Source organism: Salarias fasciatus, chromosome 22 (assembly GCF_902148845.1).
Source record: "Salarias fasciatus chromosome 22, fSalaFa1.1, whole genome shotgun sequence".
In the NCBI taxonomy this organism is placed as follows: domain Eukaryota; kingdom Metazoa; phylum Chordata; class Actinopteri; order Blenniiformes; family Blenniidae; genus Salarias; species Salarias fasciatus.
Genome location: NC_043765.1, coordinates 15,817,796 through 15,845,637, shown reverse-complemented (window position 1 = coordinate 15,845,637; position 27,842 = coordinate 15,817,796). Strand labels below are relative to the sequence as shown.

General features: G+C 44.3%; 2 protein-coding genes and 1 pseudogene across 4 annotated transcripts; 1 reads left to right on the top strand and 2 right to left on the bottom strand.

Moving 5' to 3' along the window:
- Nucleotides 1-25: 25 nt before the first annotated feature.
- On the bottom strand, nucleotides 26-7,367 carry LOC115409474 (transcription factor Sp4-like). 3 transcript variants are annotated; one of them, XM_030120678.1, is made up of 7 exons: nucleotides 6,789-7,367; nucleotides 6,440-6,510; nucleotides 5,160-5,510; nucleotides 3,838-5,056; nucleotides 3,312-3,510; nucleotides 2,838-3,037; nucleotides 26-2,448 (listed from the first exon to the last, which is right to left on the bottom strand). In XM_030120678.1, exons 1-7 carry the CDS (start codon nucleotides 6,793-6,795, stop codon nucleotides 2,177-2,179), a joined length of 2,319 nt encoding a protein of 772 aa, XP_029976538.1. In that variant the 5' UTR covers nucleotides 6,796-7,367; the 3' UTR covers nucleotides 26-2,176. The 3 variants fall into 3 exon arrangements, with proteins under 3 accessions (XP_029976538.1, XP_029976539.1, XP_029976540.1); XM_030120679.1 differs by having other exon boundaries at nucleotides 2,838-3,031; XM_030120680.1 differs by lacking the exons at nucleotides 6,440-6,510; nucleotides 6,789-7,367 and adding an exon at nucleotides 5,686-6,091.
- Nucleotides 7,368-24,091: 16,724 nt separating this feature from the next.
- LOC115409793 (transcription factor Sp8-like) lies at nucleotides 24,092-25,754 on the top strand. Its single transcript, XM_030121069.1, is given in 10 exon segments — nucleotides 24,092-24,112; nucleotides 24,515-24,779; nucleotides 24,782-24,972; nucleotides 24,974-25,031; nucleotides 25,034-25,173; nucleotides 25,175-25,336; nucleotides 25,338-25,385; nucleotides 25,387-25,461; nucleotides 25,463-25,558; nucleotides 25,560-25,754. Coding segments are annotated over 10 exon segments (1,251 nt in total).
- A 1,705-nt stretch (nucleotides 25,755-27,459) lies between these two features.
- Nucleotides 27,460-27,842, bottom strand: part of LOC115409791 (G-protein coupled receptor 20-like) — a 10,010-nt pseudogene continuing 9,627 nt past the window's right edge.

Here is a 27,842-nt window from a genome sequence, read left to right as displayed (position 1 = left end):
AGGCAAAGCATGTTTTATGCTTAAATTTTTTTTTTCTTCTCAATTTCGACATAACACATTTGTACAAACCAGTTTTAAAAATATTGATAAACTGGAGCCTTTGAGGCTAACCCGGCAAAAACCCATTATCAAATGTCATGGAGACGGACAAACATCTTTTAGAAAAAGATTTACAAATGAGATGTCACTACAAAATATCAAAGAAAACAAAAAGTCGGTTGTCACACAAAATATTACCAAAAACATCTAAATCTGTTTGGTATCATCCTTTTTAAACAATATTAACTTTTTTTTGCTTTCTTCCTCTTTTTTTTTTTTTGTTATTTATTTTTCTCTAAAAACACGTTATGGCGCAAAGAGAAAAGAAAAAGAAGAAATGAACAGCAATGATCGGACGTAGAAAAAAGAAAAGAGAAGCACAAATAGTAAAGAAGAGAGAAGCAGCACTACGGCAAAAAACTGAAACATGCTGTACACAACCTCAGAATCAACGCACACAAATACGAATCCAGTAAAAGGCAAATCTTACAAATCAAGGATAAATAATAAATTAGCCATACACAGTGGAGTCCTGTGTGTGTTAACATACCGGGGAGGGGGGAGGGGGGGGGGGGGGGGGGGGGGGGTAGGACTGAAACGATTGATAAATTCTTCAAAATAAAGATTTTTTTTTTTTCCTTAATTTAAAAAGAATGTACGCACTGAACTAACACAGAGCAACATCACCAGGAAACATCTCGGAATATCCACATAGCAAAACGGCCTGACCCCGCTCCCGCCCGCAGATCTGCTCACCCTGATCTGACCCCCGCCTGCCTGCGCCGTGCTCTGCTCTCTGGGTCATGACCCCCCCCCTCCCTCCCTCCACCTCCTCTTCCGCCTCTCCGTCCACCTCGGCCTGAAGTTCCCTCCGTACAACAGCTTGTGTTAAGGCAATTGTGGTACGTCGGTCACGTTACGGGATTAGCGGTTGGGGGGGGAAACGGGGGGGGCTGTCACCAGAGGACGGAGAGCAGCATCAGTGACGACAGTGCCGTCCGACAAAACCGGCCACCTCACAGTGTTGGAGAGGGTCGTATGGCGCACTGGCTGGAGCTGCGGCAGCAGGGACGTCGGTGCGACCGTGAGGCGCCTGTTCAGTAAGCTGGTTAGTGAAGATGACAGCACTGTGCTCCAATGTCTTCCCTAGAAGGTTAGAGTGAACTGGCTTGTCCTATTAACAGAGAAAACGCCGCCCCCCCTGACAATGTAAACATGGTTTCACTAGGATTGTCATTATAGTATTGCTTTCACTAACACAAACAAAGTTGTAGAAAGCTAGATTGTTTTTCTCTATAGAAACCTTTTTTTTTTTAATGGCCACTTCGCCTCAATAGGAATGCATTATTTATAAATCTCCATATATGTGCTTTTTTTTCTACTCTCATTTTTTCTTTTTTTCTTTTTTTAAATTTCCTTAAAATGATCCATCATCATATTCAAGAATAGTTTATTTGTCGACTGGTCACACAGGAATCAACCCCTGAATCTGATCTGAGCACTGAACCTGAAACCGGAACCATAAATAAAACTCAAATTAGGTAGATCCTCCGCGGGACAGCAGGGGAACGCACAGCCATTCCAACAGCTATTGCTTTTACATACATACGCACACACTCGCACACACATTCGCACACGCCGTCCCCAGACTGTCCCAGCTGTCACTGCTCGGTAACAGCCTTGTACCATGATTGACCCTCAGCGCTGTCTGACAGGTTGAAACAGGAACACAACTTTGTGCATAGAGTTAGATTCTGCTGCAGTTAGGAAAACGTCTCTCAATCGCGGATGGTTTGATTCAGCAGGTGTCCCTGTCTTGTGCTCATCTTCTTACGTTTCATTTCCCCACCGCATATGGAATTATCATAATCGAGTTTTTTTTTTTTTTATAAATGCCAAACTAATCTTTTATACATTCTGTCTAAATTTTTGTTATATGTTAGTTTTTTTTCTAGATTGTGAAGCTTTCTTCGGTTTCTGTCCATCCCACCGTTTTGTCTCTTAAGTCCATCTCTATAAGCAATTTCAAAATAAGAGAGAGAGAGAGAAAAAAAAAACAACACACCCAAACAGTCCCTGCAAAGACCTCCAAAAAAACAGGAAGTCGGCCCTCTGCGTGCACGCACGAGGCATTCACCTATTCAAACTCTTCCTCTTCCTCCTCCTCCTCCTCTAGGTGATTGGAGGTGGTGGGTGTGGCGGGGTCAGAGTCACGTGAGAGGGTGGCGACGGCCACGATCTGCGGGGAGGCTTCCAGGCCTTCCGGGGCGTCTTCCTCCATGTCGTCGGTGGTGATGATTGCCACCGCGGCGCCGCTCTTCTTGTTCTGGTGCGTCTTGATGTGCTTGGAAAGGTGGTCGCTGCGCATGAAGCGCTTGGAGCATTCGGGACACTCGAAGCGTTTTTCCCCTGAGGGAGAGAAGACGGACAATTGCAGAAATTAATTATCCGGAGTTAGAGGGGGAAAAAAAAGAAATCATTACTTTTATAATGCTTCAGGTTATGGAAAATAATAAAAGAAAGATAAGCAATTATGTAATTAAGTATATTTAAACCAGAGATCTAAGTCTGTTTACAACATTTTACGACACCGAGGCCTGAGCCAGTCTCCTACATTACCGTCTCCATTCTGATCTCCGCCACAGCTTTTTAATTACAATGCCAAACATCAGTGTGTGGTGAGGCTGATATAATATTCACAGTCAGAGCTGGAACCACAGAGAGATTTCCTACCACTCTGACCCACAACACGAGTGAATGTGCATTCCCCCCCCCCCCCCGTCCATGTTGCGTCCTACCTGTATGCGTTCTCCGGTGTCTCTGCAACTCGTCGCTCCGGGTGAACCTCTTGCCACAGAAGATCCAGTTACAGACAAACGGCCTCTCACCGGTGTGCCAGCGCAGGTGAGCCCTCAGGTGGGACGTCTTGCCATAAACCTTCCCACAGCCTTCCATATGGCAGATGTGCTGTTTTTTCTTTGTGGGGTCCCCACTGTTCCTGCAGCACACGCAAGAATTAGCGGCGAGCGACAGGTGGGGAGGGGTGGATGCGTCAAATGGGCTTGCAATATTTTATGTGGTACATTTCAGTTCAAGTTTCTTTATTTTGAGTAATTGACACAGCTGTGGGCTCAGAGCGAACAATACCGAAACAGTTTCCTCTGCAGTTTTGGTTAAGAGTCACATTATAAATGTAAGGCAGAGTCATTCATTTCCCCATTGACGACATGTTTTCCGATGCAGTGCACTATGTGTTTGTAATGCCTCCATACCTGCCCTCTCCGTCTCTGCAGTTTGGACACGAGCAGGCGACACGTCGAAGCCTCTTGCTGGGCGGCCCCTCCTGGTCCGAAGAACTCTGAACGGAGCCCAGCTGGTCCGGACTCATGGATGAACCTGACGCCACATTGCCTACAGTGACGGTCACAGGAGACGACTGAACTTTGACCCCATCCTGACCCTGTGTTTGACCTGAAAGGTGATGGAAAATGATTGAAACTAAGTAAATGTTTGTATTTAAATCAAGTATGGTAGGAAAGTGAAAGATGCTGGGGGGGAAAAGCTAAATGGCTCTAATACTGGCATCAATCACATTATGTGAAAATAGCAGAGCAGGACAAATTTATACTAATCAAAGTTGACTGAGACATTTATCAATGAAGAGATATACAAAACTGACAAAATTTGAAGCTTAGACCACAGAAAATAAACACTGCTGTTCTGTCTGCACATATTTGGGAGTCAGTGAGTGATCACAACACAGCTATAACAGCACTGTGCCTGTCGAGGTATCCTTACCCTGTAGACCGGTGATGGTGAGGGGCACGCCCTGCACCTGTACCCCAGCTGTGCCCAGTCCTGCGATGCTGACCGTCTGTACCCCGGATCCCGGGTTGATCTGAGCTGCGCTCAGAGTCAGAGGCGCTCCGCTCAGGGAGACCAGGCCTCCGCTCCCTACTGTTGTGCCGCCGGCCACCGGGGCCAGCGTCAGCTGCTGTGGCACAGCTGTTCCGAGGCCGCCCTGCAGGGAGACTCCTCCGGGCAGCTGCAGCGTCTGCCAGGTGATCTGCCCGGAGGGGGACAGGGTTGGAGTACGGATAAGGACCTGGGCTGGGTTCTGGAAGGCCTGAATGGGCTGCAGGGTTTGTCCTGGGGCCAGCTGGAGCGTCTGAATGTGCTGAGGTTGCTGCTGGCCCTGAGCCTGACCCGGACTCTGAGTCTGGGGCTGCAGCTGGATCTGTTGCACCAACTGGTGCCCCACCTGGCCCACGATCACCTGCTGAATGGCTCCCGCTGTGTCTGTCTGACTCTGCAGACCGTTGGCTTGGTTCTGGCTTTGAGAGTCTGCCTCGCTGCTCTGCACCTGGGCTTCCGATGATCCACCCTCTGATCCGGCAGAGACCACTTGAGCCGCGTCAGGCACACTCTCACCCTCGGGTACTGCTGTTGTTGATCCAGAACCAGGTGTAGGAGGAGTAGCTCCAGGCACTGCTGTTGTCACCAGTTGGTTGCCGTTAGCAACAGAGAACGTGCCGTCCGCCGATTGGATCAGCTGCACAGCTCCGCTCCCCGCTACGTTGTTTATCACGGGCAAAGCCAGGGTCATACCACCAAGGTTTATGGGAACTGTGGTCATAACAGGCGTTTGGGAGCCTTGCAGAGTCTGCAGCTGAAGCGGAAAAGACTGTGCAGGACGGATCTGCAACGGGACCGTCTGATTGGCTGTACTTGTCAAGATGGCCTGCTGGTTGGCTGGTTGGAGGATAGCCTGGGTCTGGCCTGAACTTGGGGTTTGTATTAGCTGAACTTGTTCAGGCAGACCCCCGATGGAGGCAGTCTGAGGGCTGATATGGATCTGCTGTCCATCTGCGGTCTGCAGATGAGGTATGACCTGATACTGGACACCTCCCCCAGCGTTGGGCAGGTTCTGAACCTGAATGATCTGGAACTGCTGCTGCTGCTGCTGCTGCTGCTGCTGACTGGCTGCAACGCTGTTGGTCCCACCTACTGCCTTCACCTGTGCAACAGAAAAGAAGCAGCAATTCATTTAAATGCACAAAAAAAAGTGACTTTTCAAAAAAAGAAAAAGTTTTCCTCCAAACTCCCTCCAACTTCCTTACCTTGCGTCCAACAGGTGAGCTGTCGTTCGCTAAAGTGGTGGCAACCGTCACAGCAACAGGTTGACTGGTGTTCTCCTTGGCCATGGTGGGGGCTGCAGTGATGATCTGCCAGCCGTTCCCCGTGAACTGAGCTGGGACCAGTTCCAGCTGCTGGGGCACCAGGGTCTGACCCCCAGCTGCGTCCACCACTATCTGACCTTGGAGCTGACCTGCCTGCAACTGGATCTGACCGGCCTGAACCTGGATCTGCTGGGCTCCTGCTTGGGCCTGGGCCCCCTCAGCACCCCCCTGCCCTCCGATTTTACTGCAGGTAGCCGCTAGCAGAGCTAACGGAGAGGGCTGAGAGGAATCCTGGAGTACAAACGACGGTGGGGGAGGAATGAAAGGGAGGGGTGGAGAGAAAAACGGTCAGAGAAGGAGTGACAAGGGGAAGGGAAAAGAAGAAATCAAGGATTATAAACACACACAGACAAACAAAATAAGTGCATGTAAGTAAAAGGAGATCAAGAATAAGGAGGCAGCTTACACAAGGAAGGATTTAAAGCGAGGAAGAGCAAGAGTAAAACAGCGAGGGGTGGAGAAAAACATGGTGCAGAAAAAAGAAACACTAAAAGCTGAGGGAAAGAGAGAGAGCTGTCAGTGGAAGTGGGCGGTATTACAGGAAGCGAGTGGGTGGGCGTGTGAGAACCACATTTCTCTTTTCTGAGAACACTGGAAGAAAATGCCGCCTTCTCTCTCTCTCTCTCTCCTCCCTTTCAAAGGAACTAGGTCGCAAGCAAATTTTTAATGCCAAACACCTCTCAAGACAGCACATTCAACAGCCTAGATTGTTGCAACAACCTCACTAAGCATGGGACATAACATAGGAAGAAGGATTGTCATACACATTTAACAACAAAAGATCCGGTTCAGAATAACTGCTTGGCTTAAAAATAATACAACCTGCTAAAAATAGAAGGTCCATAGTTGCAGGGCCCCATACCACAGTGCTGCAGGTCTTTGGAATAAATCCATTCGGAGAATTAAATTATTGTGATCATAATGCAGACAGACAATTCAAAAGTGCTGCGGCTGAAGTGTGACAGCCTATTCATGAGACTCTGGGTTGGCTCACCACAGGGCTGCACAGAAGCAGGAAGTGAATTCACAAGAGAAACGCCCCCAGAGGTGTCTGGCTGGCTGGCAGGGAGGGAGGGAGCGAGGGAGGGAGCACATTTTTGGCCTTCAGGCAAAGCAAAAAGTAATGAACTATAACAAACTCTTAATTTCTTTCCCTTTACCTGCGATCCAGAACTTTTCCCCCTTTTAGATGCTTTCCCTCCTTCAGTTCCAGATGATTCCTTCTTCGAGTCTGTGAAAAGGAGGACAAAGTGTTAGAATATCACCTGCTGTTGTTATATCTCATGAGTGTTGCTCAGTACTGTGGAGTCCCGTGCAGGCACGGTCAAGAAAAGCCAAGCATCCAGCAGACATGTCCCCACACAGGTGATCAATGAATGCAGAGGAAAAATCAGTAACCTCATCATCAATATCAAAGGGGGCATGGAGCCTCCTATCTGTCAGACTGGCAGAGAGAGAGAGAGGGGAAGAGGGGTGGAGACGGAGAGGGAGAGGGGGGAGGGTACCTACCACTCATAACGCATTAATATACCGAGAGGGTGTAGTTCACGGTAGAAGGCCGGCCGGGTACGGAGGCGGAGGACGGCCTATATGTTCGGCTTCTGGGCCGTGGCGGATCTGCCCGTTTGACGAAACCACCCACCGGCCAGGAAGGGCGGTGCCAAGCGCCAGCACAATCAAGCAGCTCCAAATAACGGAAACAACGGAGAGCGCGGTGACCGTCCCCGGTCCGTCGGACGCTCCTCTGCCCCGCTGTACGCTCCTTTTAACGGACAGACAGTCCATAAACGAGCAAATTGGCGCTTGTCAGATTGATATCCACAGAGAACTTGGCAGTGTGTGACCGTAGAGGCCCACCCACTTCCATTTAAGCATCAGGACAACACCCTCCTCGCTGCTCCTGCCTGTCACCGCCGCTCCTGTCGCCACACGTCGCGAGGACGCCTCGTCGCCGTCCGTCGCGCGCCGAAACCCAACCGTCACCAGTGTTTGTATTTTGAGCGTATTCCCTTTTTTTCGTGCTCAATTGATTTTTTTAAAGGGGGAGACACGGGAGATAGCCGTGGCTTTTGTGGGCGGACGCGCTCCTCCCACTTATTCAGATTGGACGACGGGGCTCGGCGTGCGAGGGTCGAGATGGGAGTTGTATTTTGGTGAGGCCTCGCCTTCCCGAGCCCGCTAGGGCGGCCAGAACTGCACTTCCCATGATGCTCCGCGGCGGCCGCGGTGGTAGTCATGTTGCTGTGAGAGCGAGAGGGAGGGGCGGTGACTTCTGTGTTATGGGGGGTTGGGCGAACGGGAAAGGGCGGTGTGTGTGTGTGTGTGTGTGTGTGTGTGTGTGTTTGTGTGTGTGTGTGTGTGTGTGTTCGTGTTCGTGTTCGAGAACTGCAGTTCCTTTTTTTTTTTGTTAAAGAAAGCACTTAATTTTTTTTAATTTGTATTACAAGAAAATACACACTAACTTAAAAAAACAACTTAACAATGGTACTTCACAATATCATACCTTAATTTGCCTTGTCCTTGTCTCTCCTAGTCAAGTCAACTTTAATGAAAACTCCATAAAGCTCTACATCTAGGTGTGAATGTACACCATTGCACAGTGAAAAGAGAATTTACTTCTGTGCTGTTAAATAATACCGTATAAATAGGTAATGAGACATAATAAAGCAAAAACTTGTCAAAACCTTTTGAGGGTTTGTGATCTGAAAAGTAGTGGTGAGCACTTCCTCTCCTAGAAGGTCACCAGTTTGAGTATGGTTGGGGAAGGTTTTGTGTTGTGTTTGCATATTCTCCACAGGGGGCCCATTGTCCTCTGACTCCCCAAAACTATGCACTTGAGGTTAACTGTAGAATTGTGTTATAGTTTGCTCATCCCAGCTGCACTGGGCTCCGACACCCTGACCCTGAGAGGGACAAAGGATGACAGATGCACAGTTGGTCCCTTCATTACTTTGAACACTGTTTTTGAATTTCAGTTTTTAAAAAAAATACATATATATATGGGAGCACACAGAAACTTGATTTCAAGTTTCCTTCTTCAATAATGAGCAAAAAAAAAAAAGGCAATGTCAGCTTTTAAATTGATAAATATTGTGGTTTTATTACAATAAATCTAATTCATATTGGTTTGGAGCTTTTCATCACACGTTAGCAAACACCTAACAGTCTTTTACTTGAGAAAATGGTGGTGAATCGTTTTTGTCTTTTGAAAAATATTATCTAAATAATAGCTATAACTTGTAGGAAAGTCTTTGTAACTTACCAATTAATATTCATTGTCAGTATCTCCTCACCAGTCCACATAATCCTGCTTTACGTGACTGTAGTCAAAGTAAGAAATGAACATGAAGTCGATGCATATGAAATAATGACTTAAATAACCTGCATGCTATATTTTGTCTAAAGAATAACTGAGTGATGAGTGGTAAAGACATTAGAAATGAACTCCGTGTTCAGCAGGAGATGGGCAGCCAGTAACACAACTGAAACTGTTTTTTCATGCAGTGGTGGCAAATGCACAAAAGTTTTTTTTGTTTTGTTTTGCTTGTGCAACAAGCTGGAACAGAATTGTGGTCTCCCACTCGTGTGACAAAAAAACTATTTCCGTGTCCCAAAAGGAGATCATACTCTAAATTCAGCAAACCAAGCAAAGTGTTGATGCACATTTGGTCCCAGGAAGGGTTTCTCCAGTCCTGCCTTGACAGCCCCAGTTCACCGAGTAGAAAACATCATTAGCAGCCAGCCAACGGAGGATATGCCTCCAGCACACAGGGGGAATATTTAGGTTTATAGACTGTCAGTCAAATGCACTGAGGGGAAACACACACACAGACAGGATGGCATTAAAAAAGACACTGATTTGGTCTTATTAAGCAAAAACTGATGAAGTGGGTTAAAAGTTTTCACATTAACAATATATATTTAAAAAGGTCATAACTTCATTCAGAAGTGTTTCCATGCTTGCACATTTCTCTTCAGAAGCATGTGCGTGAGACTGTATGAAAAATGAAACACACACACACACACACGAACGCACGCACGCACGCACCTGAGGTGGCCCAGAAACATACATACATACCCCCTCGCGCGCTGTAATTACTGCGGAAGCCGCCCGCCTGGTTCCCGCCCCCTGGGCCACTCTGCAGCGCGTTGCTAGGCAACGAGCTCTGGTCTGTTGAAGGGGTGTAGCCTGTGTTTGTATGCATGCTGGAATGGAGAGGAGTGGTGGAGAACAGGCTCTTATAAAGAAGAATAACTGTAAACATTGAGATAATTCCCATTCTGGCCTGCTTATAGTGAGATTCCTTTACATCAATTTTTATTAAACCACCTTAAACATTTTGCAATATATTGAGTGTCTTAGAAACTTGGTAAATTCTACATGCATTATATCTCAGTAAAACCAACTCATTATGAGCAGTGAATAAATTATTGTACCTGCAATTTTAGGAGAAAAGGGCACGAGGCATACGTGTTTGCTGGTGTAGAAGTTCTGGATGTAGCCGCTAGAGGGCGCCACACACCAGCTGGGATTCCATATAAAGTACACCTACAACTGTTTCAGGTGAACTTTTACTTCTTCACGTCAAACTACACGCTCAGCTCTCACATTAGTACTGTTTTTTGCCTTATTTGTCCTTATAGATTAGTGAAGGATAAAGTTAATCACTCGAGAGTAGAGAAATAAATAATGAGGATAATTGATTCAAAGTTCAGCTCTGTCATAAATAGAGAAAATATGAATAATTATGTGGCATTCCGTGTTTCATATATCTCCGATTGGTATATTCCAAGTATAATCAATACATTTGTTGTAATGCTACATTACTCATGCGTAGGGATTCAGTGAATCAATAAATAATCCACAACTCTCAAAATTGTACAGTAAATCATTCTTTTAGTGTTATAAATAAAGGTACACAGCAGTGAGGAACGGCCATGCCATGGGCACATCATTCAGGTCCCTCTCCTTTTAAATATTGTTTATTTTTCAAACAACTAACTAAACTAGTTGATCGTTCACAACATCATTCTCTGATTTTAAGGAGATTGTACACCTTTAGTCAGCAATTAAATGTCTGTATTTGCACTGTAATCATATCCATCACAGATCAGAACGGATGATTTAATTCTCAATCATACACTTCAAAGCATGGAGCCATCTTCTTAGCCACCACATGCAAAATGATCAGTTTGCTCAGTGACTCATCAATATCTGTCCAACAACATACATCTTTGAGAAAATGCTTCCAATCCATGTTTAACTGGTACAGAAAATTAGCAACCATGTCATTGTAAACAAAAGGTTGCAACTAATGCATTCATCAACTATAGTTTTGTTGCAAGCTTGTGCATGTTTTTTAATCCATTTATCAACTGATTGATTTATGCTACTGGATGTGACTGTATAAATAAGAGGTGTGTTGTCTGAGTACATGCAACACATTGCTACTCAAATATTTTAGCTGCTTTTTAATACAAACCTGTTGTGTTTGCGTGTGACTGTGTTGATTTTTCCTGAAAAATAATTTAACCTCTTTGGTGTCTGAGCCTGAGTCTTACACGCCACTCAGTCTGATTTAAAAGTAACTACTATGGTAAAGTAAGTACCGCCACAGTCTCCTTTGTCTAAGAAGGAAACGTCTCACACTGATTGAATCCTGTTAACTGGACCTGGATAATGTTTGAGATGTCATCGAAGACAAGTGGATTCATCATTTCATGCTGCAGTTGACCTGATGTAATGGCTTCGGAGTACAATGACAAGGTTGAATTATCAAAACAGGCGGTTTGTTAGTGAATATGTGTTTGTGCTGGGTTATTGACTGACAGAAGTCTTACTTATAAGGCATAAATATATATTTTAAGGAGGTTTATTTTCACCCTGATTTTGAGGTTCTGAACTGCTTTACAGTTCACCCAAAAAGCCAAGACTGTATTTTTTCTTAAAAAAGCAAATGAAAAAGTAGATGAAAGTGAAGATGAATTAGAACTTTAATTCATGAAATAAAAAAATTGGCACATATAAAATCATTTTGCATTGAAAGCAGAAGAAAAATATCTCAGTGTAAAAAGCTGTTATTATACATTTCAAAATGAGAGAGACGATGTTATTTCTGAAATGCAGAACTATTTTCACTGTGCTAATGTTAATGAGATAAAACAGGCTGTAAAACCTTTAAACTTGTTTTAACGTTATGATCTTACCATAAGTTCTAATGTTTGACTGTCATGAAGTCATCCTTCTTTGAGTATTGAGTAACCAGAAATGTCACAATTTCTAATTATTTTCAAATAGAAAACACGATGTTAAAGTACATTAGTTGTGAAACATTATTCATTTGTCCATTTAAATTGCAATGTGTCACTTTTTGATCTTTGTGAAGGATTCCATAACACAGCAGCATCTGGTGTTTTTTTTTTTTTGTTTTTTTTGATTTTAAAAATAACATGTGCTTAAAAGCAGAAGTACCAAACAGACGGGTGTTGTTGTCATTGTGGGCAACACGCTATTGAGCAAACAATGTTTTTTCCAACTGACTATTCACCACTTTAACATATTTAGCGTAATGCTGTTATTCAAGTTTGCTTCCTAAATGTCACACTCTAGTCTTTTAAGTGCATTTCCACCTCTTGAAATAACTGAAGGGAAACATAACAGCAAATTTGAGGCTTAACATACAAATGTAATTTATTTCAAAAGTTTTACAACATGAAGAAAATTGTTCAGAACTTGATACAAATTGCTTTAATTAATGTACTGTAAAAGCACAAATAACTGTGCAGGAAATCGTTGAGGGTTTTTCCCCAGTGAATGATCAGACAACAGATCTGACCCAACTCTGGAGGATTTGATATGTGGCGAGACCACTGAGTTGTAACTTGTAACGGCTCATATGCGACTACGATATGGTGCATCTATGCGTGAGTAAATTTGCAGATGTGAGTAAGCACATACTTGAGTGCGGTCGTGCTTTTTTTTGCGTTACATATCCACAGAGTTTGGGCAGACACATGTATGCGTAGGTGTGCGTTTGTCACATGCAGCCTTGGCGTCAGGATGTCTCCGTCTTTCAAAGGTTAGGCTGTAAAGACAAAAAGATTTATGACTTCTGCCATGAGTTAATGTTTTGGCAGTTGACTCAGTTGTTCATACCAACTCTCTCTCTCTCTCTCTCTCTCTCTCTCTCTCTCTCTCTCTCTCTCTCTCTCTCTCTCTCTCTCTCTCTCTCTCTCTCTCTCTCTCTCTCTCTAGATCTGAAGAACCTGTGGACAAGTGATAACAGCTATGATTCACCTAATTACTATAATGAGATAATAGCTGTGACAATAGATTTATGGGTGAATAGATAGATAGATAGATAGATAGATAGATAGATAGATAGATAGATAGATAGATAGATAAATAGATAGATAGATAGATAGATATCCTGGTTGAAATAAAAGAGAGAGAGAGAGGATGGATTGAAGGATACTTACTCATCTTTCTTGCCTGTAAATATGCATGACAGCAGGTTGTGTCACTGTTGTGCAATGACTCGTCTCATAACTTTCCTCTTAGTTAACCAACAGCACCCACAGACTGATTTTTACTCACAGTTTTTGTGAATTTCCTGCCACATTAGTAAGGGGCATAGAAATCTAAGGAGATCTGCATCAAGATGTCTTCTTTATTTTCCAAACAGCTAACCTTGCACGACGCTGGGTGAAAACGGAGCTGAGTGATTGATCTGTTCTGGTGTCTCAATCAAGCAGTGGAACACAGTTGGAGTGTCTCAGTGGGCATGGTGCCAGGTCAGGGTGTGGACGGGACATGCAAACCAGTTATTTGTTTTTTTTTTTTTTTTGGGACATGCACATATGAGCAAACCACAGTGTCAATCATGACGCAACACTTAAAGGCAACAAGAAGTGCCATTCGAATACAACAACCGCAATAGTCTTCGCTAAATGTTGCATAAAAAGTCATCCCGAGTAGAAACAATATTCTGAAATTAACTAACAATTATATCACCTTAATCTACACACGAGAATAATGTAAATACACAGTTGAGTTTATACAGTGAGGATTCATTTCTGTATCAAATTCTTTGTAACAGACTGTAATGAAGCTGTCACCGTCAACTTCTGCCAACACCAACCTTCCAGCATTACAGTGTCCTTGTCTGTCAGTTTCACGTTGGTTCTCACAAGAGAGGAATCTCTATTAAACACATGCAACACCACAGTATAATAAAACCTTTCAAAAGTCTTCATATTCAGTGCATGTGTAAAAACATGTGTCCACGTTCCTTATATTTATACTTCATCTTTTACCATATATGTACATGAAGTTGGGATTCTTCTGTACATGTGTGCCAAAGATATTTTATATATGATGGATCTTCAGGTAGGATGGCTTCTATAAGAAGAAATACATTTTTGTGAGGTGTGTATGTAGCTGTAGAAAAACTCGCCATAGCCTAATAAACTATCCTCCCACAATCAGACAACAATGCATTTAGCTCTAAACACAGTGCAGGGTGGAAACAGGGGCGTGTCGTGGCTCTCGGACATCGAGCAATTAAGAATGAATGGATGAGCTGCGAACTCACTCGACTGACATTGTCCAAATACAGAGAACAGTTTTGTGACATTAGAGTCTGGCTGTCACGCCCTTCATAATTGCATGTCTCTGCTGGAAATGTTACAAGAAATGTTAATAAGTCTGACAGAAGTGTACTCTTGTCATGGCAAATGACAAACTACTGCAGGTGAATGTGTGTGTGTGTGTGTGTGTGTGTGTGTGTGTGTGTGTGTGTGTGTGTGTGTGTGTGTGTGTGTGTGTGTGTGTGTGTGTGTGTGTGTGTGTGCGTGTGTGGGCGTGCATGTGTGACACAGGAGTTCTGGCACGCTGTAGACACAGTCTGTCAGCTCACGCAATATTTTTTTGAATATGTTTTAATTACCTGAACTAATAACCATTTGATCCCTAGAAAGTGAACGTCTGTCATTCAAAGTGTGTGTGTGTGTGTGTGTGTGTGTGTGTGTGTGTGTGTGTGTGCGTTCTCGTATTTCTATCCTTGTTGGGGCCAAATGTCCCCACAAGGATAGCAAAACGTGAAACGACGTGCCTTGTGGGGACCTTTTTCCGGTCCTAAGTAGGAGAAACAGTGTTTTCTTGACCATGTTGTTGTTACTGAAAAAAGTAAAAGTGCAAAAACATTTCTTTAGGGTTAGGCTTTGTTGTGGTGTGGGTTAGGGTTAGGGTAAGGGTCAGGGTTAGGGGCTAGACATGAATGGGAGTCAATGGAAGGTCCCCACAAGGATAGAAATACGAGACTGTGTGTGTGTGTGTGTGTGTGTGTGTGAGAGAGAGAGAGAGAGAGAGAGACAGAGACAAAAAGAGAGGTGTGTGAAGCCAAACTCAGGGCCGAAGTGTGTTTGAAGGAATGCTTTTGCAGCACTGGCGTGCAGAGGGGAATGTTAACCGAAGTTGTCATGGTAACCACATGAGAGCCGTCCAATCAGAGGCCGGACAGCAGCAGAGGCCAAGCATCAACTCTGACTCGCTTTCACACCCTCAGGGACAAACTCAGAGCTTCTTTGCAACCACTTTCTTCACTTCAACTTCATAATGCATAAAATAGTAAACTGAGTCAAAGAAACGGGGGAAACTTGAAATAAAAGTTATAACAAGACATGAGGGGGCTGCGTTGGGATGTCACCTGTGGCTGCCTGTTCAGGAAAACACTGATAATGTCTCACAGAGCCCCCAGTCTTACATGGATCCAGATCACAGATCAGATTTTTAATAATTTCAACCATAAAAAGGACAATGGAACATGAGGATCTGATTCTTGAAACATTTGATTTACAAAGTCTCATGAAATTATAACAGTCTAAAAGATTTGTGATGAATCAAACAAGAGAATGACCCGCGTTAAGTCTGTACCTTCTTCACTTCATTCAGAGTTACATGGATTGAAATGCTTCATTCAGTATAATTTTACTGCATTTTTCCATGTGACCAAAAAACACACAGCCGTTCACTTTCGTCTAATGAGGAGCCGTCCTGCGGTAATTAGCTTAACTGCACATTGACACAAAATTGCTCATTTTAAATGCTTTTTAATAATTTAATTGGTTTTTTGCAAAGAAACTTGCAAAAGTTGCCGGGTCTATAATTTAAAAAATGACGAGTTGATTTTTTTTTTTTTTTAACGTACTTCTTTGTGAGTTCCGTTCATATTGACAATTAGTTCAACTAGTTTTTTGCTAAAGTTTCGAAAACAAGATTGTACATTTTTCACTATCGTTCACCAGTCATTAAAGAAGGAAGAAATTTCTGTTTCGCTCGTGACCAATTGGCTGACCTGGTTTATACTTAAAACCAACACCGTCATATATGATGGTCATTTTAGTGAAATATTGACCAACAACAAACACTCCTACCGTTCATGGGTTTGCATGTAAACACACTCTGCAGAGTGTTTCTTGCTTCGTCCACCTGTCTTTGTTCTCGCAGAAACTACGAGGTTGCGAGCCGAAAGTACAGTAATTACAAGTCCTGTGAGTCAGAGCACACCTTCAAAGTCTGGCCTGAATGTACAGAATGTGTCTGCTGGCGACGACTGCAGTCCGTCACTGCTCTGCTCATTCCTTCATCTATCCGAGCGTGTTATGTTTTCGCAGTCCGTCTCGGGCATGCCCTGCTTCACACTCACACACACACACACTCACACACACACACACACAGGTGACATTAGAGACAGTCCAGATGCACAGAGAAAGGGTAAAAGTCAACCTGCGGTCAGCCTGCACATCTGAATGACCTTCAGAGTTCACAGGTCACGAGAAGGAGCTCCTGTTCAGCAGAGACGAGATGCTGCGAGATAACATCATTTGGGAACGGGTTAAAGCAAGACCTTGAACTGGGAGTGAACTCTGGACTTAACTACGACCCTTCATATCATGCATTGAGATCAAAAATTGAGAAAAAAAACATCAAAGATCTGCTGTTTAGTGAGAAAAGTGAAGAAATGTGTACACACACAAACACGCTTGAAAATAAAGTACATTAGACAGTTTCATCCTTCAGAAAGCTTCCTGCTAATGTTGAAAGCAGTCAAACATTGATCTTTGTTTACAGCAGATGCTTCCAGAGAAGTGCTGAGCGTCTCTGAATGGAACCAACTGTTGACTGGCTTGGTTTTTTTTTCGTTGCTCCAACTTGACAGCCGAGACGCATCGGAACTGGAGGATGCAGATTTCGGCTGAATTGAAAGACTATTAAAGAGAACGGGCCCCACGCTGCGCTTTCAGTCAGCGAGCAAGAGTGTGTTTAAACAGTCTCTTTGAAGCTAAATGTGAAATGATTAAGTCCGCTTAGAAGTCTGCGCGGCTCTCCAGCGTGCGTTTGTGTGTGCGTGCGTAGACCTCTTTGAAGATGGCACTGTTGTATGAGTTCAGGAAGACCTTTACTGCGGCGCTAAGTGGAGGGTGCAGCACACTATAAAGATCCAAGATAAGTGTGTAAATGAGTGTGTCTGTGAGTTGTTGTGTGTGTGTGTGTGTGTGTAGTACAGGTTGTGCAGGACCTGACATGACTTGCGGGCCTGGTAGAGCTGACGCCAACTTCTTGTTTCTGGCTGTCTGTGTATGTCCTGAATGACAGCCCAGAGGCAGTGCGTGGGTCTGTGTGTGTGTGTGTGTGTGTGTGTGTGTGTGTGTGTGGTTTGGTGGGGTGGGGGGGGGGGGGGGGGGGGGGTGAAGAAGAAACGTTTCATGTTTGACGGGAACCATCAATAAAACAGCAGCCATGAAATCACCCAAAAACCACCTGAACCTGGTCCGAGAAACTCGGAAGAGCACGGAGCGTGCACGTGCGCGTGCCTGAGAAAGACACAGAATAAGAAGGAGATTAGAGGACGGGTGTTGACCTGTGGTTTTTCTTTTGTGTGCTTCATTCCTTTAGCCACCCTGCCCTGATTGATGACCACAAAAGTCTGACTTGTGTGTGTGTGTGTGTGTGAATATACGTGTGACTGCATGTGTGTGTATATGGGAGGATTTGATTGTCACATGCAAAGATGACATGCTCGATCGAATCTTGTTTTATAAACTGAACAAACGCTGAGCCAGACCCGAGGGGGGCTGAGCATTTCTTTGTGGAATAAATTAGCAATCTGCTGCATGGCAATTAGCATGAAAAAGAAAGGAGCTCTTTTCCAGTCAATTTAACATCAAGCCATCTCTCAGAGCTTTTCTTAACCCTCTCTCCTTCTGCTCCCCCAACCCTTGAGTTTTATGGTTGGCATTTTGGGTGAGGAGACGCACAGTGAGTGGGAGGAGCGCCGGTTAACCAGGAACATAGCGCGGGTCGAGAGGATTTGACTCTTCTGGGGACCTCAGTCGGTGGAAACACTCACTTTTTAAAGACTTGTTGGGGACATAATGCATGTCCCAATAAATATAACGCTGGAAGGAAGTTTATTAAAAGGATTACTATTGGAATTTCAGATGAGAAAAAAAAAATAAAGAAAACTCTTCATCTTAAGATACAGTTTTTTATGCAGGAAGGTATGCGAGTTATTTTTGTGGGAATTGATGTGTTCATCCAAAACAGACTGTGTGAAAGACTTTAGTTATCAATCTGTCAATAAGTGGAGCGCTGCTTTTCTCTGATTGCTTAACATCTGACTTGAAGACAAAGGAGTGGGATGGTTGACATTTGAATCATCAAGAAGCCCGAATTTCCGGAGTCTCCGTTCCGGAGCAGCTTCTGAAGAGCACTTTGATTATGAATATAACCGTGGCTTTAATCCTTACTGACAAATATTTTTGTTTCCAAATCACAGGAGCTCAGGAATAAGTCCACACAAAGGAAAGACGGAAAGAAGAGACCTCACAAACAGGCCTCCTGGGGCTGGGTGAGTCCACTCCATCATTTACTTACCTCCGACAGACAGAAAGACCGCTGGCCAAAAGACACATCAGCACACAAACACACACAAACACACACACACACACACAGGCACAAGCACAAGATGACCTAGACCCCCCACGCTGAGGTAGCACTGATCACATGCATCAAGTCCATCCATCAAGACTGAAAGTGAAAAATGACGTCTGGAAGTGTATGATTATGCTCCCGGGCTCCTGCGCATCAATCAATGGACACACGTACATTAAACACAGAGAGGACGCAAAACTTGAAAAATGAACACGGGCAAATTAATCTCCGTGTCTGAGAAGTGTGTGTGTGTGTGTGTGTGTGTGTGTGTGTGTGTGTGTGTGTGTACAGCATAAAGAAGGATGAACAGCATTATTGGGGAGGAGAACAGAGATCACGACCAGAGCAGGATTTAATCAAGGAGAGAGACCGGGAGCAAGTTTGTGAACGTGAGGGGAAGCGCAGTGAGGCTTGTCTTTCTCCAGCAGCTCCACCTGAGGACCACCATCGCCCGCTCCAGCTGAAGAAAGACACAGCTGTTTAAAAAAAAAAATACAGCTCAAACATGTGACTTATGGCCGCAGCAGGCTTACTGATGCTGCATTTCCATCCTCCTCTTCCCCTCCTGCACAGTGGCAGCTTTCTGCTGATTCCGAATTGGTTGAATGCAGTGAATCCAGTGGCAGAATTTCACTGCACTGCTGTGTGACGACGTCTTCATCTCTGCTTTTTTTTCTCACTCTACACTCTCAGTACGTCAGGAATGGGGATGTTTGCTGGTTGAAGGTGTCCTAATGTGGATCTCAGAGCTTCCTGTGAGAAATATATACTGAAGGAAACCGTTGCGTTAATCCGTGACAGCCGCGTGGAATGTGCCACTTCATTTATTTATGCTACGACAAACAGGTCGTGTCAGCTTCTTGACATTTGATCAAAACTATAGTGGACGTCACAGCGACAGCAGGGGCGAGGCTCTGACTGCATTTGTCGCAGCTCGGTTGTTCATATTTTAGTGTCAAAACATACAAAAACAATGATACAGCTGTGAAGTTATTCCCATCATTTGCCATTTTAATCCCTTAAATTGCTTCATTTACAGAGGAACTCAAAACACGAGCAGTTTTGGTGAAGAGATTTGCTGGAACGGCACCACTTCAGAGCACAATATGCGTATGTGCGTGCCCGTGTGCGTGCGCATGTGAGATGAGTGAGACTGAATGAGAGCTTTTCATCCACTTCTCTTACTAATCACAGTCTCATTCTCTCCCGTCCTGCATAATTCTCCTCGCGGCCTTTATAAATCTTCGCCGCCGCTCCTCCTCTTCCTCTTGTTGTGAGGGCAGAGACGGCAGATGTGTTGGCAGGTTAAATGACCTCTGTGATGTACGACTTAACAAACCTCACGCATCCATCAACACAAGCCCGAGTGTGTGTGTGAGGAGCTGAGAGCGAGAGAGAGAGAGAGAGAGAGAGAGAGAGAGAGAGAGAGAGAGAGAGAGAGAGCTGCTGTCTTATGAAGCCTGATTTCACCTGAACTTCAGCTCAAAACTTGAGGGTTAGCGAGCATTCAGCGGAGGCAATCTCATCCCTCCTCACCTCTCCTCCTCGCTCACCTTCCTTTTTTGTTCTTGTGTCACTCATTTGGTGAGCGGGTGTGTCTGCTGGCTGTACGTAGATGTGCTGTATACATGAATGCGAATGAAGCAGTTCAGCGGCGTAATTACGCTGGCCTGAATTCCCACAGTCGGCTGCGTGGGCTGATGAGAGATGCCCTTTGTGACCGGCTGCACGTTACGGATTACGGATGTGTGTGTGTGTGTGTGTGTGTGTGTGTGTGTGTGTGTGTATGTGTGTGAGGGTAAACTTCCACAAACAGGGGGGAATGGTGAGGCCTCCCAACTGGCTGCGAATGCATGCATGCAACGAGCAAAAAAAAGTAGCGTCTCTTGCAAAAAGTAAATGGGAAAAACACAAAAAAGAAGTTTGTGCAGGTACTTATTGATTCCGTATTGGCCGTGCACATAAGAGGAACCCGCGTCAGTTGCTTACCATTTCATCAGAGAGCAGATTTTCCCGACTGTGCTGCCAGAGCCGTCCATCAGCCGCGTGCTGACAGACAGCGGACGTGCCCTCTCCGCGCCGTAATTACAGGAAGCCGCGGAGGAGCTGCTCCAGGCACATCCTGGCACACGGCTCACCTGGATGACTCCTTCCTCCTCGCCCTCCCCTCCGCCGCAAGCTCAAAAAAAACCTCAATTTATTTTACTGTTTGAGCTTCAAGGGCATCATCAGATAAAATTTGATAACAGGAAGAAGAGTCATCCGTCTGATGCACCACAGAGTGGCACTGATTGTAGCTTTGAGTGTGTTTTTTTTTTAATTCCTTTAACACAAACTGATTGGCTTAAACCCCCCCCCCACCCCCCACCGGTTACATTGAATATTTCTGTGTCACGTTTAGCAGCTTCCCTTTTGACTCTGCGATTCTGCTGCTAATTGTCTCAGCAGGGCAGCGGACCAAGATGGCCGCCCTGCCGTCCGAACCCCCGCCGACTCCTCTCCAGAGAGGAGACGGACGGAGGAGGGGGGGGGGACACCCAGGAGAAATAAAACACTTCACCCACCCCTCTCCCCGTGAAGAGAAGTGCCAGATCTTTATTTCACCCCTTTCTCTCTGCTTTTCTTCTGTCTCAGCGCCCACAAAGTGATTGGAAAGCACACGACAATCTTTTTTGTTGACGTTCGATGGCGCGTGATAATGTGGTCATTATCATCGCTAAAGGAACAGGTTGAGGCTCAGACAGGGTTTCACTGGGCGGAGGTGGGGGGGGGGGGGGGGGGGGGGGGAGGCCCTTAAAGCACACACACACACACACACACACACACACACACACGCACAAACACACACACACACACTCTCTCTCAGTGTGGGAAAAGAATGCCTCTGAAAGGGGGACAGCTGTTTCGGGGGCTTGTGAGGATGGTGATCAGGTTGAAGTGAAGATGGCGTACTGTAAACTCCACCTGTGCATATGGCCGTGCCTCAGGCTGTGGGGGGGGGGGGGGGGGGGGGGGCTCAGAGGTCACTGCACCAGACTTGAATTTTGTCCGGTCTACTGAAAATGGGATCTCTGATAATATCATGATCTGAAATATGAAGAGTTTTTATGGATTATTTAACTGTAGGCTGCAGTTTAAGTTTGGACAAATCGCAGTTTGTGTTTATGACTGGAATTTGTTTTAGAGGCATCATTAGTCAGTTGTGTCAGTGGTTACAATGCTGCTTCCTTAAATTATTAGTTTGAAATTAGTTTAAGGGATAAAATCAACATCCAGAACAGAGAAAGAGCCCAAATCCCTATGCTTTGTCTCCACCAAGTAATAATTTCAATACTGGACTTATTGTTTTTAACATCGATATATTACTAACAATTAAAATTCTTATGTTTTTTCTTGCTAGTTAGAAGCTTTTAGAAATATCTGGCGAGTTCTTATATAGTTTGCAACTGTTGCAACTGTTCCAAGGAACTCGTTTTAATTTATCTCTAAATTTTTCACCTAAAAAAGTGACTTTTAAGAAAATTATCAATAGTTTAAACACTTCAGTTAATATTTTTAAATAATGATTAAACCTCAAGAAATCAAGAAATAATAAGCAGTGGGAAAAGGCTTCCCCTGACCCCCCACCACTTTGAAAATTAATGATTTTAGCAATACTAAAATGAAAATGTTGCTTTAGTCAAAGGCATACAGTTGTTTAAGATACATGTACCAGCTTTAAATGTGCAAATAAAAACTGTTACATTTAAAGAGTGTTGTAATCATGTCTGGAAACTCAAATGCAATGGGTTTATTTTTTTAAATGACATTTTTAGATAATAATATTTAGAAAATCTGAAAAAAGTTATTCAAATTTAATTATTACTGGCTAAAAATAAATGATTGGACTTCTTTCATATCTAAAAATACAATATAGGCTACTATTTGCAATGAGAGAGCCTAAAGAGGACATGTCACGTGTTTGTAGAAATACCAGATATGGTCACTGGGCTAATGAAGGGTTAAAACATGCATCCCCATATGTTCCAACATTGTGAGAAATAAACTAGAAATGTAAAGAACCTGAATGAATGAACTGTTTATCTCCATAACATCACCAAAATCATGATGCACACAATCAATCACGTGGTGTAAAAGGTGGGTCGTAGTGTGAGTGTGTGTGTGAGTGTGTGTGTGTGTGGGGGGGGGGGGGGGGGGGGGGGGGGGAGCGTCTGAGTGGATGAGGAATGTGATTAACTTTTCCATCTATGTGTGTCCAGCTGACTTCATTCGGGCTGATCATAGAACAAGAGAGAAGGAGAAAGGGCAGGGAAGCAGTTAATACCAAACAAATGAAGGAAATGGATTAAATCCCGCTGTTTTATTAAATTTGAAATTCAAATGAAATGCTCCCTCTGTGCCTTTGCACATAAATTAAGAGGCTGGAGATCAGGCTGGGTTATTTCCATGCCCCGTCATTATATTGGTTAACCATCCCTGATTTGAGGAAAGAATTATCTATTTACAGGTTCAGGTAATAAAAAACTTTCCTCACCAAAGTGCGCAATTCTGGGATTGAGCAAGAGGTGATTTATAAAAGGGTGAAAGCCTCAGGAAGAGGAGTTGTCTTTAAAAAAAGGGGGAAAAAGACATTTGTTTTGTACTGAATGAGATGGAATTGCGGAGGCAGTGACGGTGTCCTCCCTTCCCTCCCCCAGGCTGAGTGGATCCGCCCAGAGGACAGGATGGGACGAACCTGACCAGCCTCTCATTCATCAAGCCCCCCCCTCCGCGTGGCCTCACAGCCTCACCTTATACCGACCCAACACTATTTATCAAAAAACACTCCGAGAAGATTTGAACCATGCAGGGTCGGCCTAAAACCTCGCTCACAATTACGCAAAATTATGTAGATTAAAAAAAAAATTATATTGATCAGAAGGAAGTCTTTCAAATGAGTTTTAATGAAACTGCGCGTCGCAGCTCACCTGTCCGGCTCTTTTCCCGGCAGGTGAATAAAGTCAATAAGTTGAGTTATTCAGCCATCAATAAGAAAAACATGGAGAAATCCTAAAAACAAGACAAAAGGAGCCGAGTTAAAAAGACAATTTCATTTGATGTTGAGACATCGATTAATTTCTAAATTGTCTAATTTGTCACGAATAGGGAGATTTTTTTTAATGAAAGCTCTGAACAGCAAAGAAGAAAGAGTCATTCTGAAATATAACTTGAACAAATATCGCATAACAAACATATCAAACTAAGTAGTAGTATCATATTGACTTTTTTAACCTTTGGAGATTATCATCTTATGTGTATTATTATTATCATTAGTAGTTAGTTAAATTCAAAGTTAACTGAACACTTAAAAATTGTTACTCCTGCATGGTTAGTAATGATGTTTTCCACTGTTTGAACGCTGCAAATAATCAAACAAGTGGAGATACAAACTGTTAAAATTCAAATGTAATTGATTATTTCTATTTTTTTTAAAAGGTTGGTCCTAATCTAATCAAATCAATAAATGCGCAGTATCTCATTTCAAGCACTTCAAACATTTCCCCATAGAATTTCTTGTCTTAGGATCACAGATTATTTATTTATTTTTCTGTACTTGGTAAGTCTTTGGCGCTTTGGCCCTGACGTTTTGAATTTATGACCACCTCGAGCGCACAAGTTTGGAGACAGTCTGAGCTGGCCTTGATTGGTCATCCGGCCCTCTGCAGCTCCTCAAAGCCACAACGAAGCCACAACTAGTAAAGCATTCAAAGAGGAAGGACGGATTGATCACACTCACACTGACACTCACACCTTGTCAGAAGATTTCAGCACGCAGTCCATGGCTGCCACTCTGTTAGGGGTAAGTTTAATTCTTTATCAGGATAAAGTTTGAGTTTTCGAGGAAACAAAAGGTTGTGGAAAAAGGAAATTGATGCTATAGTAATCACAAAACCTATATTTTGCAAATAACTCGTGTTATGAGAGGTTTCACTCGTCAGTTTTCTTCCAGTTGCTTTTTTTTCTCACAATTAAAGAAGAAAGTTAGAAGTTGAAGGTCGTATTTTATGCCACAATTATCTGAAGTTTAAGTTTTTTCACTCTCTATCTTCAAAAAGAAGACTAGATTAAGCCTTTTCAAGTCAGGGTCCTCAGCTTAGTTTGCGTAACTCACCGACTAGACTGTTTAACGTATACTCCGTGCGTATTTACGCACTCGAAGTTCACCTGAGTCTGACCGCGACCTGTCTGGTGTCCCCCGCAGGAGGAGCCCCGGCTGGGCAGCACCCCGCTGGCCATGCTGGCTGCCACCTGCAGCAGGATCGGGGAGCCCGGTCCTTCCTGCTCCCCTGCTCTTTCGGACGGAGCCCCGGGACTCATCAAGGGCTTCCACCCGTGGAAGAGGGGCGCGCAGGGCGCGGGCAGTTTTGGCACCTGTCTCACGTCGCTGGGGATTTCCGCAGGCAGCTCCAGGGCCGGCGGCGCGGGACTGACGGAGGCCTCGAGCGCTTTCTCGGTCACAGCAGCGACCTCCCTCTGGGAAATGATTTTGCCATGTACTCCACTGCGGTGCCATCGGACAACAACGTCTCTGACTCTGCGCACGCACAGCGGCCCGTGTTCCTGACCAAGTTCCCCTCGTCGGTGGAGGGCATCGCCGGGATATATCCGAGGATGCACGCGCACCCGTATGATTCGTGGTTCAAGCCCGGAGGGGAGGTCTAGTAGCGGATCCTCTGCTTGGTGGGACATGGGCACCGGCTGGGTGGACGCGCAGAGCCCCCCGGGCTGGCCTCTCCTCTGAGCGGCTACAGTAACGACTACAGCCCCGCCTTCAGCCCCGGCGGGCCCCAGCACCTCCTCCCTTCGCCGCAGCACCTCTTTGACGGCTTCAGACCGCCTGGCCCGGCGGCCTACGCCGAGGTCCAAGACGGCAGCAGCACCCGCGCTCAAAGGCGCTCCCGTTGTCTCCCTGCCGCCGTCCTCCCGCTCCTCCTCCCGGCGCTACTCCGGCAGGGCCACGTGCGACTGTCCGAACTGCCAGGAGGCGGAGAGCCTCGGCCACGGAGCCACCAGTCCCCGCAGGGAGAGGCTTGCACAGCTGCCACATCCCGGGCTGCGGCAAGGTTTACGGTCAAGACGTCTCACCTGAAGGCTCACCTGCGCTGGCACACCGGGGAGCGGCCGTTCGTCTGCAACTGGCTCTTCTGCGGGTAAGCGCTTCACGCGCTCCGACGAGCTCCAGCGGCATTTACGCACGCACACCGGGGAGAAGCGCTTCGAGTGCTCCGTTTGCCACAAGCGCTTCATTGCGCTCCGACCACCTCAGCAAGCACGTGAGGACGCACAGTGCCGACGGCTCCGGGGACGGAGGGGAACCGGGGCTCGGGAGGGGGCACAGCGACACGGACACAGCGTGTCCGGGAGCCCGAGCCAGTTCCAGCACCGCAACGCGCGCGAGGGCGCAAAGAGCGCAGAGGGTCCGAGAGTGGAATAAAGTCTAGAAAGTCCAGTGGTCACACTGTGCCAGCCTGAATATGTTTCCTTGGGACACTTACAAGCTGAAATGGCACTTTATTGTTATCCTTCAGTTGTGATGAACAGTCTCCTTACCACCTCATCTCTTATTTGTAGCCTTTTGTATAAAATACAATTTGTCAATATTTGAAGACTGTGCACATAATTATTTTATTATTTTTTTTTACAAGTAGCTTTATATAGAATCTCTCGGGGGTTTTTCTTGGCATCATCATTTAAATATTTAGGTTGTGCTAGTTATCCTCAGACATTTTTTGGTTGTCTGTTCAAAATCGTTAGACTGTCATATCGTGACTTTAACTGGATTTAATAAAACAGGATGATTTAAAAAAAAAAATCTATTTTCCATCTTTTTTCAAGTTTGCCCATAACATTAGAAAAAGCATTTAGGCACAAAAGCGCTCAGAAAAACTTTCTTTTCAGTGAGTGGATATTTGAAATGTACATATGAATGGACTCATATATATGTCAGTAGTATATACAGACAGATGCATTGGACAGGACCTTTGGCATTTCTTGATTTAGTGTTTTCAAAGTTGTTATTCTGATTCATATTTTTATGCTTTTATGAATTTATTATTTTTTTGCTGCTGTTCTGGGATGCTCCTTTTGCAACCCATCAGAACAAAATGGAAAAGGAGAAACTCCTTCTTGAAATCATGTTTCATTTGACTTTGGGTAGATCCTCCAACTCTGAACACCTGCTTTAATGCAAATTTAATGTGATGAGGTGAACAGCTTTTTCGTGAATCCCACCTTTTCAAATGTCATGTTCATTCTGCTTCAGTTTTAACATTGCTGGTTGTGGATTTTGTGATTTAGTTTCGGTGGCATTGATCAGAACAGATCGTCATGGGGTGTTAAGCTGTATCTCATTCTAGTATTTTGATAGAGCAACCAAAATAAAAGAGAAACAATGCAAACAATGCAGTCAAACTAAAAAGAAATCTTTCATAGTCAAAACTAAATCTGAATCTCATTCTTTTCACAATATTGATGACATTATTGTGCTGGAGTGCCTGATAGCATGGCTGGTGAGGAGATAACTTGACTGATAAGATGACTTGTGAAAATAATTCTGACTGATAAAGGTTTCAAAAATATTGAAAAGCTGAATTTTCTAATGCTGACACTCTGTAGAGTTATAATAATATTCCTCTCTGTTGACTAGTGTTCCTATTTAACTCTATACAGTGTTAATTCTTAGAATGAACACTTTAAAGTGTATATTTTAACACTTACATTTAACACTACAACAGTGTATATATGAGACCACTCTTAACACTTTCAGAGTTAATTCAACACTGGAAAATTTGCTGTGTGTGCATCACCACCCTAGTGTTCACTTTACACACAGCTCACAGTATTCTCTCATGAATGTGGACAAATGTTACAATACTGGTCTTCAAATGCATTTTGCATGATTTTCCTTTTTTTTAGGTTTTGTTGAGGTCACTCAACACCATGAAATAATAAAGTAATTACTAAACAGACTATCTAGTTGACAATGAGACATGAGAATGTGTTTCCTGAAGAGGGTCATAAAACAAATTCTCATATTTTAAATACAGGAGAAGACACTGAAAACATCCCTAGTTTCAGTCTGATTGGGGCCTTTCTGTTTGGGGTTGCGGATTAACTGGTGACTGTAAACTGAGTCCTTCTGGTGATCTACGCTGCCTTTGCCCAGCAGGGATCAGCTGTAAAGATGAACAGATTTAAATACAGTAGACATAAATCTAGCTCACAAAAAAAAAAAAAAAAAACAAGTCTTGCCCATGTTTATTGCGGTGAAAACAGTCATGCTACACAATTGTCACATTAACTGGCTGCAATATTACATAGAAAAGTGCTGTTGTTACTCCGAACTCAATGCCCGGTCAGATGAGATGATTAATACCTTATTGCTGAATTAACCTCCTGGTTAGAGATAGACCACCTACAGTACCTTCCACCTCCACCTCCAGTAGCTTTCTCATAAAACAATACAATTAACAACAATTTTTTTTCTTAAAAAAAAGGAAACATAATAAAATCATAATAAATAATCATTA